The 16,138-nt window shown below is 41.5% G+C and overlaps 1 protein-coding gene across 3 annotated transcripts; it reads left to right on the top strand.

Annotated features, from left to right (window-relative positions):
- Window positions 1-8,223: 8,223 nt before the first annotated feature.
- LOC133919960 (amino acid transporter AVT1A) lies at window positions 8,224-12,982 on the top strand. Of its 3 annotated transcripts, XM_062364548.1 has the most exons (12): window positions 8,227-8,609; window positions 9,592-9,872; window positions 9,959-10,173; window positions 10,677-10,700; window positions 10,801-10,981; window positions 11,086-11,305; window positions 11,386-11,521; window positions 11,608-11,627; window positions 11,730-11,875; window positions 12,135-12,178; window positions 12,520-12,582; window positions 12,714-12,982. In XM_062364548.1, exons 1-12 carry the CDS (start codon window positions 8,380-8,382, stop codon window positions 12,804-12,806), a joined length of 1,653 nt encoding a protein of 550 aa, XP_062220532.1. In that variant the 5' UTR covers window positions 8,227-8,379; the 3' UTR covers window positions 12,807-12,982. The 3 variants fall into 3 exon arrangements, with proteins under 3 accessions (XP_062220531.1, XP_062220533.1, XP_062220532.1); XM_062364547.1 differs by having other exon boundaries at window positions 8,224-8,609; window positions 11,608-11,875; XM_062364549.1 differs by lacking the exon at window positions 10,677-10,700 and having other exon boundaries at window positions 8,226-8,609.
- Window positions 12,983-16,138: the final 3,156 nt, after the last annotated feature.

Genomic DNA, 16,138 nt, shown 5'->3' with positions numbered 1-16,138 from the left:
ACTCATCTAAAATATCAGTAACCAAACCATATCTCCACCAATCGTAAAAAAAATCAGCTAGTCTACCCTTAATCGACCAGAAGAGGCGAAGACGGCACTAGACAAGAAGCATCGCGTGTGCGATTCGTGTCGCTGGGTAACCCGGTGAATCACATTCACATCGGGGCATCGGGCATGCGAGGGCTCTGGCTCGTGAAAACCACAACAGGACGCAGACCACAGATGGCGGTGATCTTATCTTGCCGATGCACATGCATGTCGTCGACCTCACCGAACTTTCCGCGTCGGGATCGATCCTCTTTATGCCCAATCTCTCACATTACAGCAGGTTTGCATGCATGTTACGAGACACATGCAGCCAGAGGCCACACCGGGGGGCTTTCCCGATCGGGAGAACTGCGGCTTTGCACTTGCCAAAAAGTTGGCTTGGCCTGTACCGAATGACACATGGGTACGCTTCCGTCGCCGCTCCATCATGATGGAAGAGATAATCTAGAAAACACACGCGATCGAGTCAATCGAATGCATGGAACTAGCCTCGCCAGCTGCCGGTTCCTTGTGTTGGGACTTGCACTTACGGCGGCCCTGCGCACGGTCATGGGTCACATGGCCGTGCGAGCTCCACGCCACATCCTTCCTTCCCCGTAGAGATATCGTTTTATCTCATCAGACATGTGCGCCAGGTCGATCGATCGTCTGCCATATTCCTTTTGCTGGAGACATCCGTCAATCCTGTGCATGATCAGATTTTTTATATTTCGGTGTTGCTATTTTACATACGCTCTGTCAATCCTGTGCATGACCAGATTTTTTATATTTCGGGTGTTGCTATTTTACATACGCTCGTTTTTTAACTGTGTTCAGCGACAGATCTTGACCGTTCGATGGGTATATGAAAGTTGGGTTGTTTCTTCAACCTCCTGATGGACATACGAGACCCAATGAAGCGGTCCTCGTGATTCCCTACTGTGGTTTCACCCTCGTACCTTGTCACTATACTCTAACCTCTTTGTTTTAGAGTTTCCTACCTCGGTATCGGCCCATCCGATAGTCCTCCATCGCCTCGTGACCGCTGACGCTCCTGTCGCCTGGCAGCCCTGCCCTCATTAAAAGTGCATCTAGGTCTTCTATATAGGTTTTAATTAATTAATAACAAGAGATTAGGGGACTAATAAAGTTTAATTAGTTTATGAACATGTATTAGTCTCATGGAGAATTAATAAGACGCTTGGGACCCTCAAAAAGGAAAAGAGAAGTGACATGTGTCTATTCAATAAATTTAAATTTGTTTTACTTTTAAAATTGAGTTAAGATTTGTTGTACTATCAAAAGGGATGCGTGTAAATAGACTTGAAGATGTCTAAATGCTCAGTGCCCTTTTAAAACTAAGTTGAGAGACACAATTACCCACAAACACTGGAAAGTTTTAACTTACTGTGTGTACCTGGAAGTTCCGGGTAAACCGAAACCTCCAGATAAGGATCCGGGCAGGAGTGCTCAGTGTGACTTTTCTAACCAACCTAGAAGTTTCGAGTAGCCGGATGTTCTGGATGAGGACCGGTTTGAGGTTCTTTGTCCGGGTTTCAAGTTTGAACCTGGAAGTTCCAGATTAGATAAAAACTTTCGGATTCTGGTGGCTAGCTGGAACCTCTGGATTGGGTTTGGGCTAGGGCTCTCGGTTCTGCATTCAAGTGTGAACCCAAAAGTTTCGGGTTCCACCCGAAAGTTCCAAATTTAGATAGAAAATACTGTAACAGGTAGTTTTTAGAGGTTATATATAAATAACCCCTCACCCCCTTACATTTGATACTGACCTACCACGAAACAAGTGCATTCAAAGCCCATCTAGAGTTCTCCTCACTCACTTTAGCTTTAACTCTTGCAAGATTTTTAGAGTTGGATTGAGAGATTCAAATTGAGTACTAGTAAGCTACTTTGCAATCTTTGAGCGTTTGAGTTCATCGTCAAGCCGCATCGACATCACATTTGTTACTCTTGAAGGTTCATCCTCTTAGATGGCTAGACGTCGCCCTTCATGCACCTAAGCTTGTGGAGTGCCACATGACATTTGTGAAGATTCATCCCCGCCTTCACAAGGGAAGAGGACTTTGATTAAGCCTAAACTCAATCTTCGTGGTCACTTTGTGAGAAAAAAAATTGAAAGAGACCGCCGACTCTTTGTGAGCACCTCAATGGAGACGTAGCATCGTTGGATTTGAACTTTGGGAAACAAATCCTTGTCTCATTTGCTTATTTGTATTCATTCTTGTTCCAGTTGATATTGGACAATTTGCCCCGATCTATGTGGTTGTATGTTTGTGACTGCAAGTGATTTATGGAAAGGACTCAATACACCGCTATAAACCTGTGGTAACATATAAAATCAACTAGACTTGCTTAGGCATACTTTTATTTTGATTTCCCTCTCTGTATCTACGAAGTTCGGGTTGAACTTAGAACTTTCGATACACGGAAGTTTCGGACTAAACCCGGAAGTTCCGAGTTATGTTAATTCGTTGTGAAGTTTTTATTTTTCAGAAATTTCTATTCAACCCCCCTCCCTCTAGGCGATATCTCAAACATTCAATTGGTATCAAAGCCTAATCTCCTACAAGGCTTCACCACTTGGAGAATTTGAAGATATCGACATCCGGGAAGAAGAGTCCGAAAAGTCCTAAGGATGATACATCGGGCGATGGCAGGAACAAGAGAGTTGAGATCAGTTTCAATTATGATAAATTATATGCATCTCATTCTTATATTTTTGTGTCCTCCGGGTGTGTGCCATATTTTGATGGTGTACATTATGTCGTGTGGAGGTATAAAATAAAATTGCATCTAATATCTCTTCATCAAAGTATTTGAAAGATTGTGTGTACAGGTTTTAAACTACCGGATGAAGACATAGAGCTTACTCCAGAACAGGAGCAAAACCTTCACCGCAATGCACAAGCTGCAAGTGTGTTGCTTGATGCCTTGAGCCTTGAGGAGTTCAATAAGGTGGATGGGCTTGAGGAGGCCAAATTGATATGGGACACACTCTAAGTTGTACATGAAGGTACCACAAGTGTGAGAGAACCAAAGATAGAGTTGCTTGAAAGAAAATTAGGAATGTTCGTGATGGAAGATGATGAAACCTCTCAAACAATGTTTGACCTCATGATGTTGCTAGTGAATAATATTAGAGGGCTTGAAAGTGAAGAGCTAGATGATCACAAAGTGGTAAGAAGATTATTTAGATCTTTCGCACCAAGAAATCTCACCTTGGTAACACTCATCCGCGAAAGAAGGGATATAAGAGACTCACTCCAAGTAATGTACTAGAAAAAATTCTTGCTCATGAGCTCATGGAGGAGGAAGTAAATGAAGGAAAGAACCTTGTCAAGCAAAGCTCAACCTCCAAGACTGAAGATGTTGCATTGAAGGCAAGAAAGATCAAGAAAAGTGAAGAATCGAGCTCAAGTGAAGAAAAGAACTTCGATGATGAAGAAATTTCTTTCTTTGTAAGGAAGTTCAAGAAATTTATGAAGAATAGTGGTTATTGTAAGTACAAGAAAGACAAGTTCAAAACAAGACCATCTAAGATATCTTGATATAAGTGTGATGAGGTTGACCACTTTATCACCGAGTGTCCTAACAAAAAGAAGAACAAGAATAAGGAAGAGAAGAAGGGCAAACCTTACAAGAAGGACAAGTACAAGACTCACAAGATTGTCTATTAGGGTCAAGCTCACACCGAGAGGAGTGAGACTTTAATTCTGACTCCGATGATGAAGAGGTCACCACCATCACCACACGCTCCACTCCACCGACAAGCTCACTTTTTAGTGACATGAGCGATGACGACGACACTTCCAAGTGTCTTATGGCAAAAGAGCGCAAGATAAAATCACAACTCAAACTCCTAGATAGCGATAATGATAGTGGTTGCGAATCTTTACTGAAAGGTTTAAGTAAAATGCTATGGCTAAAATAAAAAACTAATAGAAACAATAGAGAGTCAAAAGAAGATTCTCGAGAAGGAAGAGAACTTGCTCATCCTTAAAAAGGAGAGAAATCTTAAACTCGAGAAGCTCCTTGCTAAAGAGAAGAGAAATGTTAAGGAGTTGACTAAACAATTAAAATTTGACTAATGAATCTATTGCTAGTCTAGAGGGTAGCAATACCACACTTCAAGAGAATGCCAATTGTTTGGATAAAACTCATAAAGCTCTTGAAGTGCAATTTGATGCCTTTAGGAATAGCATTTTCTCCTCTAATAATGCAATATTGCTCTCTAATGTTTCTACTAGTAAAGGTTGCTCTCGTTGCTATAATATTGATATTAATTCTTGTGTCACTAATACTTAATCTTTGCAAGCATTACAAAAGGAAAATGAGAGATTAAATATCTTTGTCAAGTATGAGTGTATCAAGACATACAAATCTAAGGATGCACTATATAAAACCATGAAGGTCAAGGACAACAAGCAAAACAGAGAGCTTGAATTTGATATGTATACAAGCAAGCAAATGAGCGTGTGGTGGTAAATAGCAAGAAGTGCCTCAAATTTATCAAAAGAGAAAAACAAGTTGATTCCACTACATGAGCCAAGCAACCCATATGCCATGCACCATAAGCTACACTTTATGCCTCTTATGTTCCGAAGAGGAACCGTGTTGGTAAAATAATTGCTCTATATGTTGGTGTTCGCATAAAGGATCACGTTGTGAAAAGTGATGTGCGGGTGTCAAAAATTCTTGTGGCTAATATAAAATGATCCAAATAAATTTTGATACCTAAAACAAAAGCTTAATTTGTTTTGTAGGCATGCTCCTCTAGTAGATCAAGTTGGGTGCTTGATAGTGGATGCACAAAATCATATGACCAGAGTGAAGAGCATGTTCTTATCATTTGAAGAAAATAGAGGATCGCATTAAAAAATTGTATTTAGTGATGATGAGAAAGGAGAGGTAATTGGTTTAGGTAAGATTGCTATTTCAAATGACTATTCTATCTCTAATATTTTGCTAGTCAAATCTCTTAGCTATAATTTATTATCCGTGTTACAACTTTGTGAGATTGACTACAATTATCTTTTTACTAGTGAGGGTGTGACCGTCTCTAGAAGGGATGACTCCTCGATAGCTTTCATCGGTCGTTCGAAGAGTAAGCTTTATCTTGTCGATTTTTCAACGGATAAAGTGAGACCTAAGACTTATTTAATTGCTAGGTCTAGCATGGAGTGGCTATGACACCACCGACTAGTTTATGTTAGCATGAGGAACTTGTCTAAACTTCTAAAGGGGAGCATATTGTAGGACTAACAAATATTTCTTTTGAGAAAGATAGAATTTGTAGTGCATGTTAAGCGGGAAAATAAGTTGGAGCTTCTCATCATGCCAAAAACGCGATGACGACCACAAGGCCATTATAGCTTCTTCACATGGATTTATTTGGACCAATTGTCTATATAAGCATTGGCGGTAACAAATATGGTTTAGTTATTGTCGATGATTTTTCTCGTTTCACTTGGATATTCTTTTTGCATGATAAGAGTGAAACACAAATCATATTCAAGAAATTTATGAGAAGAGCTCAAAATAAATTTGATGTAAAGATAAAAAAGGTGAGAAACAACAACGAGAATGAATTCAAGAACACTCAAATTGAAGATTTTCTTGATGAAGAAGTCATCAAGCATAAATTCTAGACACCCTGCTCTCCTCAATAAAATAGGGTTGTCGAGAGAAAGAATAAGACTCTCATTGAGTCAGCAAGGATCATACTTGTTCATTCTTGTTCTAGTTAACTTTTAGGCAATTTGCCTCGATCTACGTGATTTTGTGTTTGCAACTGCAGATGATTTGTGAAAAGGAATCACTACACCTCTAGAAACCTATGGTAACACATATAATCAACTAGACTTGCTTAGACGTACTTTTATTTTGATTTCGCTCTATGTATCCAGAAAGTTCAGGTTGAGCTCGGAAGTTTCGGTACCTGAAAGTTCTGGATTCTGTTAATCTGTTGTGAATTTTTTTAATTTTCAGAAACACCTATTCACCTCCCATCTAGACAAAATCTCGAACATTCAGCCATGCGCCAGCTCCTTTGTTGGGTCGGGCTCCCTCACCAGTAGCTCTTCTACTCGGTGACGAAGGAAGCTCCCCCGCCCAGCAAATCAACCCCTCCCCTAACTCCACCGTCTCTAGTCGTTCTTCGTTGCCTGAGACATCGATCTCATTTTCAGTGCTTGATCATTAGAACATGTGGTTTTTTATAGATGGGATCAACCTATCACTATCATGGTCTATCACTATGATGCTCCCACTAGTCAGTCACACGTATACTCTGCCGGGCGCTAGCTCATCTACTCCCGAACTTGCCAAGTTTTACCACCAATTCGCCCGAAATTCCTGTTATTAGTTTGCACTCGTGCACGATGTGGACAACGTTGTCCTTCCCTTTTCGCGCTCACCGATCCGAGCTCCGCTTTCCTTTTTTATTGTGTCGTGTGGTGCCCCCTTTAAGACTTACCCTCTCCCTCCCCCGTATTCATTTTGAGATTTCTTTTCTCTCTTTGTTAACTCATGTGTTTTTGGGCATGTGTCTATGTGCAGTCAAAGCTTGCTAGCTGCTGACCGGTTTCTATAAAAACTTGTTAGATAAGACAATAAGAGCTAAAGTGTTATCATGTTTCTAATTTTTTATCCAAATTTAAAACAAACCTTTTCATTTAATTTACTAAAATATACCTTATTTATTACTAGCCTGATACAAAAGTTATTAGGATAAAGTTTTTCATGTAAGTTTGTCAGATAAGTTAAGAGCAAAGTTTTTATATAAAGTTTTACTGGGAAAGTTTTTGTCTCCAACTTGTTATTCAAGTTTCAAGCAAGTTTGTAGGAAAGTTACTAGTGTAAAGTTTTTGATTTAAGTTTGTTAGATAATTTATTAAGTTCTAGATATAGACCTTTATTTGCAAACTGTTGTGTAGAATTTGTTTGTTTAAGTTTCAAGCAAAACTTTTCTTATATAAGTCAATGAGACAAGTCCGTTGGAAAAATTACTAGCATAAAGTTTTTTCAAGTAAGTTTGTTACATAAGTTATTAAGATCAAAGTTTTTTCAAATCTAACTTATGTGGAATTTTTTTTGATCTAACCTTCACGTAAAACTTTCTTATAAAAGTGAATGGTACAACTCTTTTTCAGAAAAGTTACTAGGATAGAGTTTTTTTCATGTAAGTTTGTTAGATAATTTATTAGGAACCAATTTTGGTATAAATTTTTTATACATAATTTTATTTGTTAAAGATTTCATTTGATCATTTTTACAAAAGTTTGTTAGATAAGTTATCAAAGTCAAATTTTGTCTCAAAAGCTTCTGATAAAAAGATATTGACGTCAATTTCTCAAAATGCAGCCGTTGATTGAATCCAGATTAATAAGATATTGCTTTTCATTCCACTATGTTGTGGACTGCTGCACTTCTTTTTTTTTTTAACCTTTTTTCATTTTTTTGAATGCTAGTGTAATATGTAAGTATGCATGGAAAGCAATTGAGAATCTATTTTTGAAAGTAGCTGAATAAATCATTTGAAAGTGGGATTTAACTCCTCCGCTCTTTATTTACCCTACTATCCCAACGTCCTAGAATGTTACTCACTTCACGTGAGAAAAGAAAATTAATTAGCACTAATCACAACTACTCTTTAAAAGAAAAATGAAAACACAAAGGAACTAACCATAAATGGATTTATGGGTAACTTTCCACGAATTAACTAGCTAATCCGTCGCCACATATAGAACTATAGGAAAATAAATTTTATAAAACCTGATACTATAAAAAAACCTTCTTTTGATGTACATTCTCTCTTCTCTTTAACTCAATTATTAAATTATATAATAAATAATATAAATAAAATCTTACAAAAATATTTATGAATATGATTCTATATTATTTGTTTTCGATCTGAAGGGGCTTCATAGAACCAATCAAGAAGCAAACATCGCCGAGGTTTTTATTCGGAGAAGACAATGTTCGATACTAAAGGATTCGGTCCATAACTACGAGTTCCACCATTCCTCTCCTGACGTATGTGGCCGCGCCAACACTAGAGACGGAGCGTCTGGGGTCCCCGTCTCAACCACAAGGCACCCCCCCTCCACCCGCGCCTCTGGCAGCCTTGTCGCGACGCGCGATCCCTTCCTGCCATCCTTGGCTCGCTTCGGCGCGCCCAATCAAATCACGGCCATTAAAAACCTGCCCCTTCACCGCTCGTCTCGAAGCGTCAGTCACCTCTCGTATCCGCAACGCAATCTCCATTCCACGGTCGTTCCAGCTGTGCTGCGCACGCGCGGAGGGAGAGCTCGAGTGTGAGAGGCGGCGATCGAGATGGCGGCGGTGGCGGCGGAGAAGCACCGGAAGGAGCAGGAGGAGGCGGAGGAGGAGTTGGCGCTGGAGGACGGCAGCATCGAGGAGAGCCCGCGCCGCAGCTTCGAGGACGGCGACGACTACGAGGATGACGACGAGGGCAGGGAGGATGATGACGAGGAAGAGGAGGAGGGCGATGGTGCCGGTTCAGCCCGCTCGTTCCAGTCCCGCCAGTGGCCGCAGAGCTACAGGTGCGTGTGCCGCTTGCATTCCCTGGTCGATCGCCGCTTCACGCATTTTTTTTAATAATTATTATCAGCCTGCTGTTTACTAGTTGCTCCGTGGCTGTAGATGGACTGATGTTGGTAGTGGTAGAGTTGCTCCATTGACTTCCCCTGTTTTTAGTGAAGCTCTAGGTTGATTAGCGGGTTCGGTTGAATTGTTAATTTCGTGATGCAAAAGTATTTTGTGAGCACAGGGGCAAATGCAGGGGCGGAACTAGCCATGGGTCAAGCCCTAGCCTGGCCTATTCAAATTTTAGACTAGACTTAAAAAATCTACTAGTTATACCGTAAATATAACTGAAATTTGGGCACATGGCCCGGGCTGAAGCCCAGCCTGCCATGCTAGTTTCGTGATTGGGACGGGATGGAATGATAGCTTTGATAGCGGATTGAGCATTGATATGTCTGGTTGGGATTATCTTCGTAGCTTTTCATCCTTAATCGGAATGACCTAGAATTCGCAGTTGGGGAGTGGTCTGAACAACCTGAAGCGTTCAGAAGGCGTGTTTGTGCTGAAACTGATACGTGGCGCTGGTACCCATAAGCATGATGCTGACATGATGAATTGATGATGCACTGTTTGTGCTATTGTTATGCCATTATTGTCATATGATACAGAGGGGATGCAAAGGACATTTGGCTTCTCGTAGCATCAGTATACAAATGATGTATATAACTTTTAGTTTTTTTTTACCAAATATATTGATCCTACCGTATCAAATCGATCATTTTTGCTTGCTCTTATTGATTGAGGTTGTGTTTTTACTGATTGATCATTGATGCAATAAGAACTTAAGGCATTGCACGATTTCTGCCTTTGCTGATATCTAGTAGTGATCACTGATCACACTTAGAGAACTCCAGCAGTTGTACTACAAGGTTATGCTTGGATCATTTTCTACAAATAATGTGATAATGATATGCTATGATATACTGTTTGCTTTTTCAGGGAAACAACTGACACCTATACAATTGCTGCATCCCCAAACTTTGGTTACTTGGGCCCTTCTACAAGCAGATACTCACTTCTCGATCTTGGTCGTAGTGATCTGGGCTCTGACCTGAAGTTGCCTTTAGTATCGGATAAGGGTGCCGGAAAGCAGGAATCTGTTAAGAACTTGCGGAAATCGCTTGGTTCAATCAGGGATGAGAGAATCTCATTTCATTTGCAACAAACTGGTGAAGCCTGCATTAGTCAAGGATGCAATGTGACACAAACAGTCTTCAATGGTACTAATATTGGAATACAAGGATGCTCAAATTACTTGCCTACTATTGAACATGTTTGATATATATTTCTATTTGTCATTTGGTAGGGATTAATGTACTTGCTGGTGTTGGCCTTCTTTCCACCCCATTTACAATTCATGAAGCTGGATGGGCAGGCCTTGCAGTTCTAGTATGTTTCGCATTTGTTTGCTGTTATACTGGAATTCTTCTGAAATATTGTTTTGAGAGCAAAGATGGTGTTTCAAGTTATCCAGACATTGGGGAGGCTGCCTTTGGAAGAATTGGCCGTGTGTTCATATCTGTAAATTCTTGTCTCTTTACCATGAAATTAGTTGGATTGTCGTTCAAGAGTATGTGGAAATGCCTGTGCAACAACAAAATTTACATTTCACATTCTCTAGAAACCACGGTTGATCTTTTTTTTGTCATTAAAAAACATTTATTGATGGTTTTAATGGTTAAGGTAGACACACTTTTATTTTTGCATGGGCTTACTGTTATTTTGATTATCGATGATCTGAACTCCCTGCTGAATCACATTCATATGCCATTGTTCATAATCTTGCAAAAGCCCCTACATATTCAAACTTTTGATTTTGTTCTTTTTAAAATGTTGCCACCTTTTGGAGTGCATGTCAGGCTGTCACATAAATGAAAATAAATTTCAACAATTTGTACCTCAAGGCTGAGGAACTGCACATCATATGTTGTTATACCCTTTTGTTTTATTTCAGGCATAAGATGTTTTGCTAACCTTTTACTTTGTAAGGAAGAAAAACTGATTGATGGTTATTTTTTATGCAGATTATTTTGTATACTGAGCTATATGTAAGTAGCTCGTTTTGCATAGTTTGCAGTCTAGTAGATTGTTTATAAAGCACATCTCTGGATCAATTTTCACATTTATCATATTATTTATTGGCTGCAGTCATATTGTGTGGAGTTCATTATTTTGGAGGGTGATAACCTCACATCAATTTTTCCTAGTGCCAGTTTCGATTGGCTTGGGATTCATGCTGACGGGAAGCACTTTTTTGGAGTGTTAACTGCTCTTTTAGTATTGCCAACAGTATGGCTTCGAGATCTTCGAGTGCTCTCATACCTTTCAGGTCTCACTGCTCATAGTATACTTCATTTTGCACAGCAATCACTAGTAATATTAACGTAAGTATTAAGTGATTTAACATGGTTTAACTAATTATTATTTGTGCAGCGGGTGGTGTTATTGCAACTCTTCTGATATTCCTGTCTGTTGGTTTAGTTGGTACTACTGATGGTATCGGCTTCCATTCAACTGGGAAGGCACTAAACTGGAGTGGCATGCCCTTTGCTATTGGTATTTATGGATTTTGCTACTCTGGGCACTCAGTATTTCCAAATATCTACCAATCGATGTCTGATCGCACAAAATTCCCTAAGGCACTGTTTATATGGTATTGTTCGAACTGATTTCTGATTCATGTTACCTTACTGTTGAAAATGATTTTTCTCAAGGTGTAATGGTGTTGTGCAGTTTTGCAATTTGCACAGCAATATATGGCTCTTTCGCTATCATTGGATTTCTTATGTTTGGGGAGAATACTTTATCACAAATCACTTTAAATCTTCCAAAGCATTCGGTTGCCTCAAAAGTTGCACTGTGGACCACGGTAGCAGCTGCCTGACCTAACTTTACTTTCTCAAATTCCAAAAATATTTTTCTTTCTATTACTTACTAATGTTTTTATTTTTTCAGGTTATCAACCCTTTCACCAAGTATCCTTTTTATCAGATCTTGTTAAAGTTCAGGTTTCTAGGATTACATTTTTTAATTGTTTTAACTCTGTATGGAATTGCTTCATCCTTAATTACAAGCAGATATGCCTTGTTGTTAAACCCAATTGCTCGAAGTTTAGAAGAGTTGCGTCCTGAAGGTTTTTTGAATGAAACATGGTGTGCTATTATACTGAGGACTGCTCTTGTTGCATCAACTGTATGCATTGCCTTTCTTCTGCCATTTTTTGGTAAGCATGCACTCCTTTTCCGAATTGTGCATACTGCATATCTCTCTCCGCTTCTGTTGTCATAAATTTTTTTGGCATCTCCATTCGTGTTAATGTATGGAGTTTTTATGAGTACAATACAAGCCAGTTTTTGCTTTCTTCTGCATATTTTAATCTTTATTTCATGTTAACAACTTCAAACATTATACTTCAAGTGGCATCTCGGTTTTGCTGTATTGACGCGTGCCCTGCATTTCTGAACTGTCTGTTGCTATTTCAGGTCTTGTGATGGCTCTCATTGGATCACTTCTTAGTGTACTTGTGGTACGTCATTTTTCTTCATTTAACTGGCTATATACTGGCACTGAGCTGCATTGAGACTGAAGTGGCAAACTTGTTGAAATACAGGTTGTTATGGTGCAATGATAAAGCTGAATTTTGGAACTTGTTCTGCATATCTAAAATAATTTCCTAACTTGCATATGCACCACCTTTTGAAGTGTTCCATGAGAACAATAGTCTCGTCTAATATTTTGCTGATATACCAAGCATTGATGATTGCAGTTAACAGCCTCATACCAAGTTATCAAACAAAAGTTTTTGTTCTTTGTTTCCTAAGAACTCCGAAGCATAGATGATAATGAACGTACTTTCCATGATTACAGGCAGTCATAATTCCAGCCTTGTGCTTCCTGAAGATCGCACACAATAAAGCGACACGTTCGCAGGTAAATGGCCGTCAAATAGCAGTTGTCACAAAACGAACATTCATTTATGTATATCAAGCTCTCAACTGGAGATCTCTGTAGGTGACCGTGCAAGCTTGACTGACAGTTAATTTATCATCCCCCAATTTCAGGTAATCGCAAGCGTTGTCATAATAATAATGGGCGTCATCAGTGCCGCCCTCGGGACGTACTCCTCCATAAGAAGGATTGCAGAAAACATCTGAGCTCTTCTACAGTTGTCAGCAGATCACTGAGTTTCCTGTAGATTATTTTTTGCTAGAATTACTGAGTTTCCTGTAGATTAATTATTCGGACCACTATAGTCGACTGAAAACTGCATCATTTGCAATAATGTAATCATGTGCTTTTTTAGCGGCTTCTCTATCATTTCGTTGTATCAGATTTCTGTTTTCCGTCGACTGTTGTGATTAGATCCTGCATGTTACTTCAGGTATCTGTAAGCGTTATTTCAGTTGATCTATTATTTAGAGAACTCCCTCCATTCCATTACAACAGGGCTTCAGTTCGCACAGTTTTGCTTGCTACGGTTAATGTTTTAGTGATCAATTACTAACTGCAATCCTGTATCTCTGTGTGCTCGTGTTCTAAAAGGTAAATACTACCCTAATAGTGATTTCATTGCTGCTAGGAAAAAGAAACACTCTTCTCATACTTGGCGAGCTATCCTGGCTGGCCGTAGGGCTCTCGATCTTGTCTTAATCAAGAGAATTGGAGATGGCTCCCAAACAAATGTCTAGATAGATCGATGGATATCTGATGCAATTGAAAATAAACCGATATGTCGCAAAGATGGAGCTACTGCAGTTACAGTCAGTGACCTGATCATTCACCTGATCATTCATGATGACATGTCGTGGACCATGGAGGCTCTCTCAGAAAATCTTATCTCATTAGTGATGCCTATAGAATCCCACGGTGCAAGAGGACTTTTGGGCCTGGTCTGCTAAAACCATGGCATCTACACGGTGAGATCTGCATATCGATTGTTATCAGAATTTGGAGCGCAAACCAGGGCTTATACTGATAGTATCTGTTGGAGGATGAACTCCGCAAGCGGGGATCTTGAGGGATCCCCTTTGAGATTCGGCCGGAGGGTTGATTCTGGATCTACCTCGTACATGAATTTAATGCGAATATGTGAGATATAGGCGGGACGGATGATCGTCGGCTAGTGAGAGTAAATGCTCAAAGAATTTTAGACAAGTTCGGACCGCACAGAGCGTAATACCCTACTCATGTGTGTATGCTATTAATGCTCTTGGAATACCTTTCTCTGGATCTCTTGTGTTACAAGGTTTTTTTTGTCTAAATCTAGAGCTTCGATCTTGCTTCGAGCTTGGTGAACCCTTGCTCAGCTTCTCAGACTTGTTCGTCGAGCTTCAGACCTCTAAGACTTTTGTCTCTTTTACGGAGTGCACCCCCCTTTTATCCTATCGGGGGAGGCTCGGCGTGCCCAGAACGGGGGCACAACCTCCCATGAGTCATAAATGGAAAGCAACCATCATGGGGATTGAAAATGCGCCTTTGGCCGGTCCTGTCGCCTATAACACCCAACTTTAGCAGGTGCAGGAGGGGGGGCCCACCGGGCAGTCGCCGAACTGCCCCGCATGCTCTCTCGGTTAGAGCAGGTCTGACACGGCAGGGGGGCAGACGATACGCCTCGAGCCCAGCGACGATATCTCCAAGCCGTTTCCTTTATGGGCCCCGCAGGGTGATGCGCGATGGGACCCATCGCATTAAATGCCCCCCACCTTCCTGCTAGGAGGTGACAGGGAGTGACATACTCAGTACAACAGGCGTGGGGGGAGTGGTTAGAAGTGACAGGCCACGCTCCCTCTTAAATGTAGCATCGGGCCTCTCACCAATTGACATCTCACCGCTGAGCCCTTGTGGGGTCCACCGTAAGGGGCTTCTCAGGGTGCTCGGGGACATATCTCTTCTCGGGTCCTTGGGGAACTCCGGGTACTCAGGGACCATTATTCATTGCCCCGAGCAACCATCTCGAAACCGGCTCTTCTCGGGTCCTCGGGGAACTACGGGTACTCGGGGACCACTGTTCATGGCCCCGAGCACCCCTCCCGGAACTACCTCTTCTCGGATCCTCGGGGAACTACGGGTATTCGGGGACCACTGTTCATGGCCCCGAGCATCCCTCCCGGAACTCGCTCTTCTCGGCCCTCGGGGAGATGGTCCCCGAGGGAAGACGCCACGTGGCATTCTGCTGTCTTGGCCTCGGGACTCGGGGACCCCTGGTTCTCATGTCACCGATAGTACCGCATCTTGTTCAGTTAATGGTGAGAATCCGGTTTGGCAAATTACTTGAAGCCTAGGGGTCGCAAACTTGCAGCGGGCCGCAAGGTGGGTGCCTGGGCCTTACCGAGCCCCCCCTCAGCCGCTATGCCGCCCCTGGCTCCACCACCTATGGTGCAATAGCCGAGCAATGAGGACTGATTCACAAAAGGCCCTAGCCATAAACAGAGTCTGGTAAGCCTCCAACGTAGGGGGCCCCACTTAAGCCTTCGGAGCGGTTGGGGCCCCTGACGTGCCTCCCCTGTCGGGTTCGACACTGGTGGGATTGGCCGTGGCGAAGGGGTGTAGGGCTCCGACAATAGGGCTCCGAGTTCTCCAGATGCCCACGTAGCCTAAACCCTTCGACAGGCAGCCCAGGCCGGAGAAACCGACCATTCCGCCGCCTTCAGGCTACAAAGTTCTTCCAGGCCTTTGACCTTACTGTGGAGGCCCTATTTTGGCAAATGTACACCCGCTTATGGCCACCTAGTAATAGCTTACCTAGCTAGTTAGTATTTATACAACAAAGTCAGCGTACTCTGAAAGTAGCTAGCTTATCTGATTGAAAGTCTCTACGACAGATAGCTGCTAGGTAATAACAGGATACCAAAAGAGTTAAGTTATATCTCTGTTCAACAATAAGCAGTAAAACCTAAATTATATCTACAGTCAAAACTTAAATTATGCATTCACCGAAATAATGCATAGAGATTAAAAATCTCCCCACCGATGAATTAGCCTCGGTGGCGGAGACATCTTCAAAACCTCCTCACTAATGGCATAGCCTCGATGGCGGGGACATTTTAAAAACCTCCTCACCCATGGCATAGCCATCGATAGCGGGGACATCTTAAAAACATCTCCCACCGATGGCATGGCCTTAGTAGCAGAGATACCTTGAAAACCCTTCAATAGGTCATAGGTGAAAGCTTTGATGCCGTAGAGGTACTGAAAACCCTCCGACAGGTCATAGGTGAAAGCCCCTATGTCCTAGAGGTACAAAGAAACCTTCAGACAGGTCATAGGCAAAATCCCTGATACTGTAGAGATACTGAAAACAGTCCAATAGGTCATAGGCGAAAGCCCTGATGTCTTAGAGGTAAAAAAAAAAAACCTCTGGTAGGTTGTAGGTGAAAGCTCCGATGCTATAGAGGTACTGTAAACCTTCCGATAGGTTGTAGGGTAAGCCCCAATGTCATAGATGTACAAAGAAACCCTTCATCAGGTCATAGGCGTAAGCCCTGAT

Source organism: Phragmites australis, chromosome 5 (genome assembly GCF_958298935.1).
Source record: "Phragmites australis chromosome 5, lpPhrAust1.1, whole genome shotgun sequence".
NCBI classification, from domain to species: Eukaryota; Viridiplantae; Streptophyta; class Magnoliopsida; order Poales; family Poaceae; genus Phragmites; species Phragmites australis.
Note: the sequence above shows the minus strand (reverse complement) of the source record. Positions and strands in the feature narration are given on the sequence as shown.

What these genes read in the sequence shown, in the direction of transcription:
- LOC133919960 (XM_062364547.1), top strand. Translation starts at nt 8,380, where the DNA reads ATGGCGGCGGTGGCGGCGGAGAAGCACCGGAAGGAGCAGGAGGAGGCG. An exon ending in TTGGCCGTGTGTTCATATCT is followed by an intron (nt 10,174 to 10,676) that starts GTAAATTCTTGT and finishes TTTTTTATGCAG; the next exon opens with ATTATTTTGTATACTGAGCT. An exon ending in AAGTTGCACTGTGGACCACG is followed by an intron (nt 11,522 to 11,607) that starts GTAGCAGCTGCC and finishes TTATTTTTTCAG; the next exon opens with GTTATCAACCCTTTCACCAA.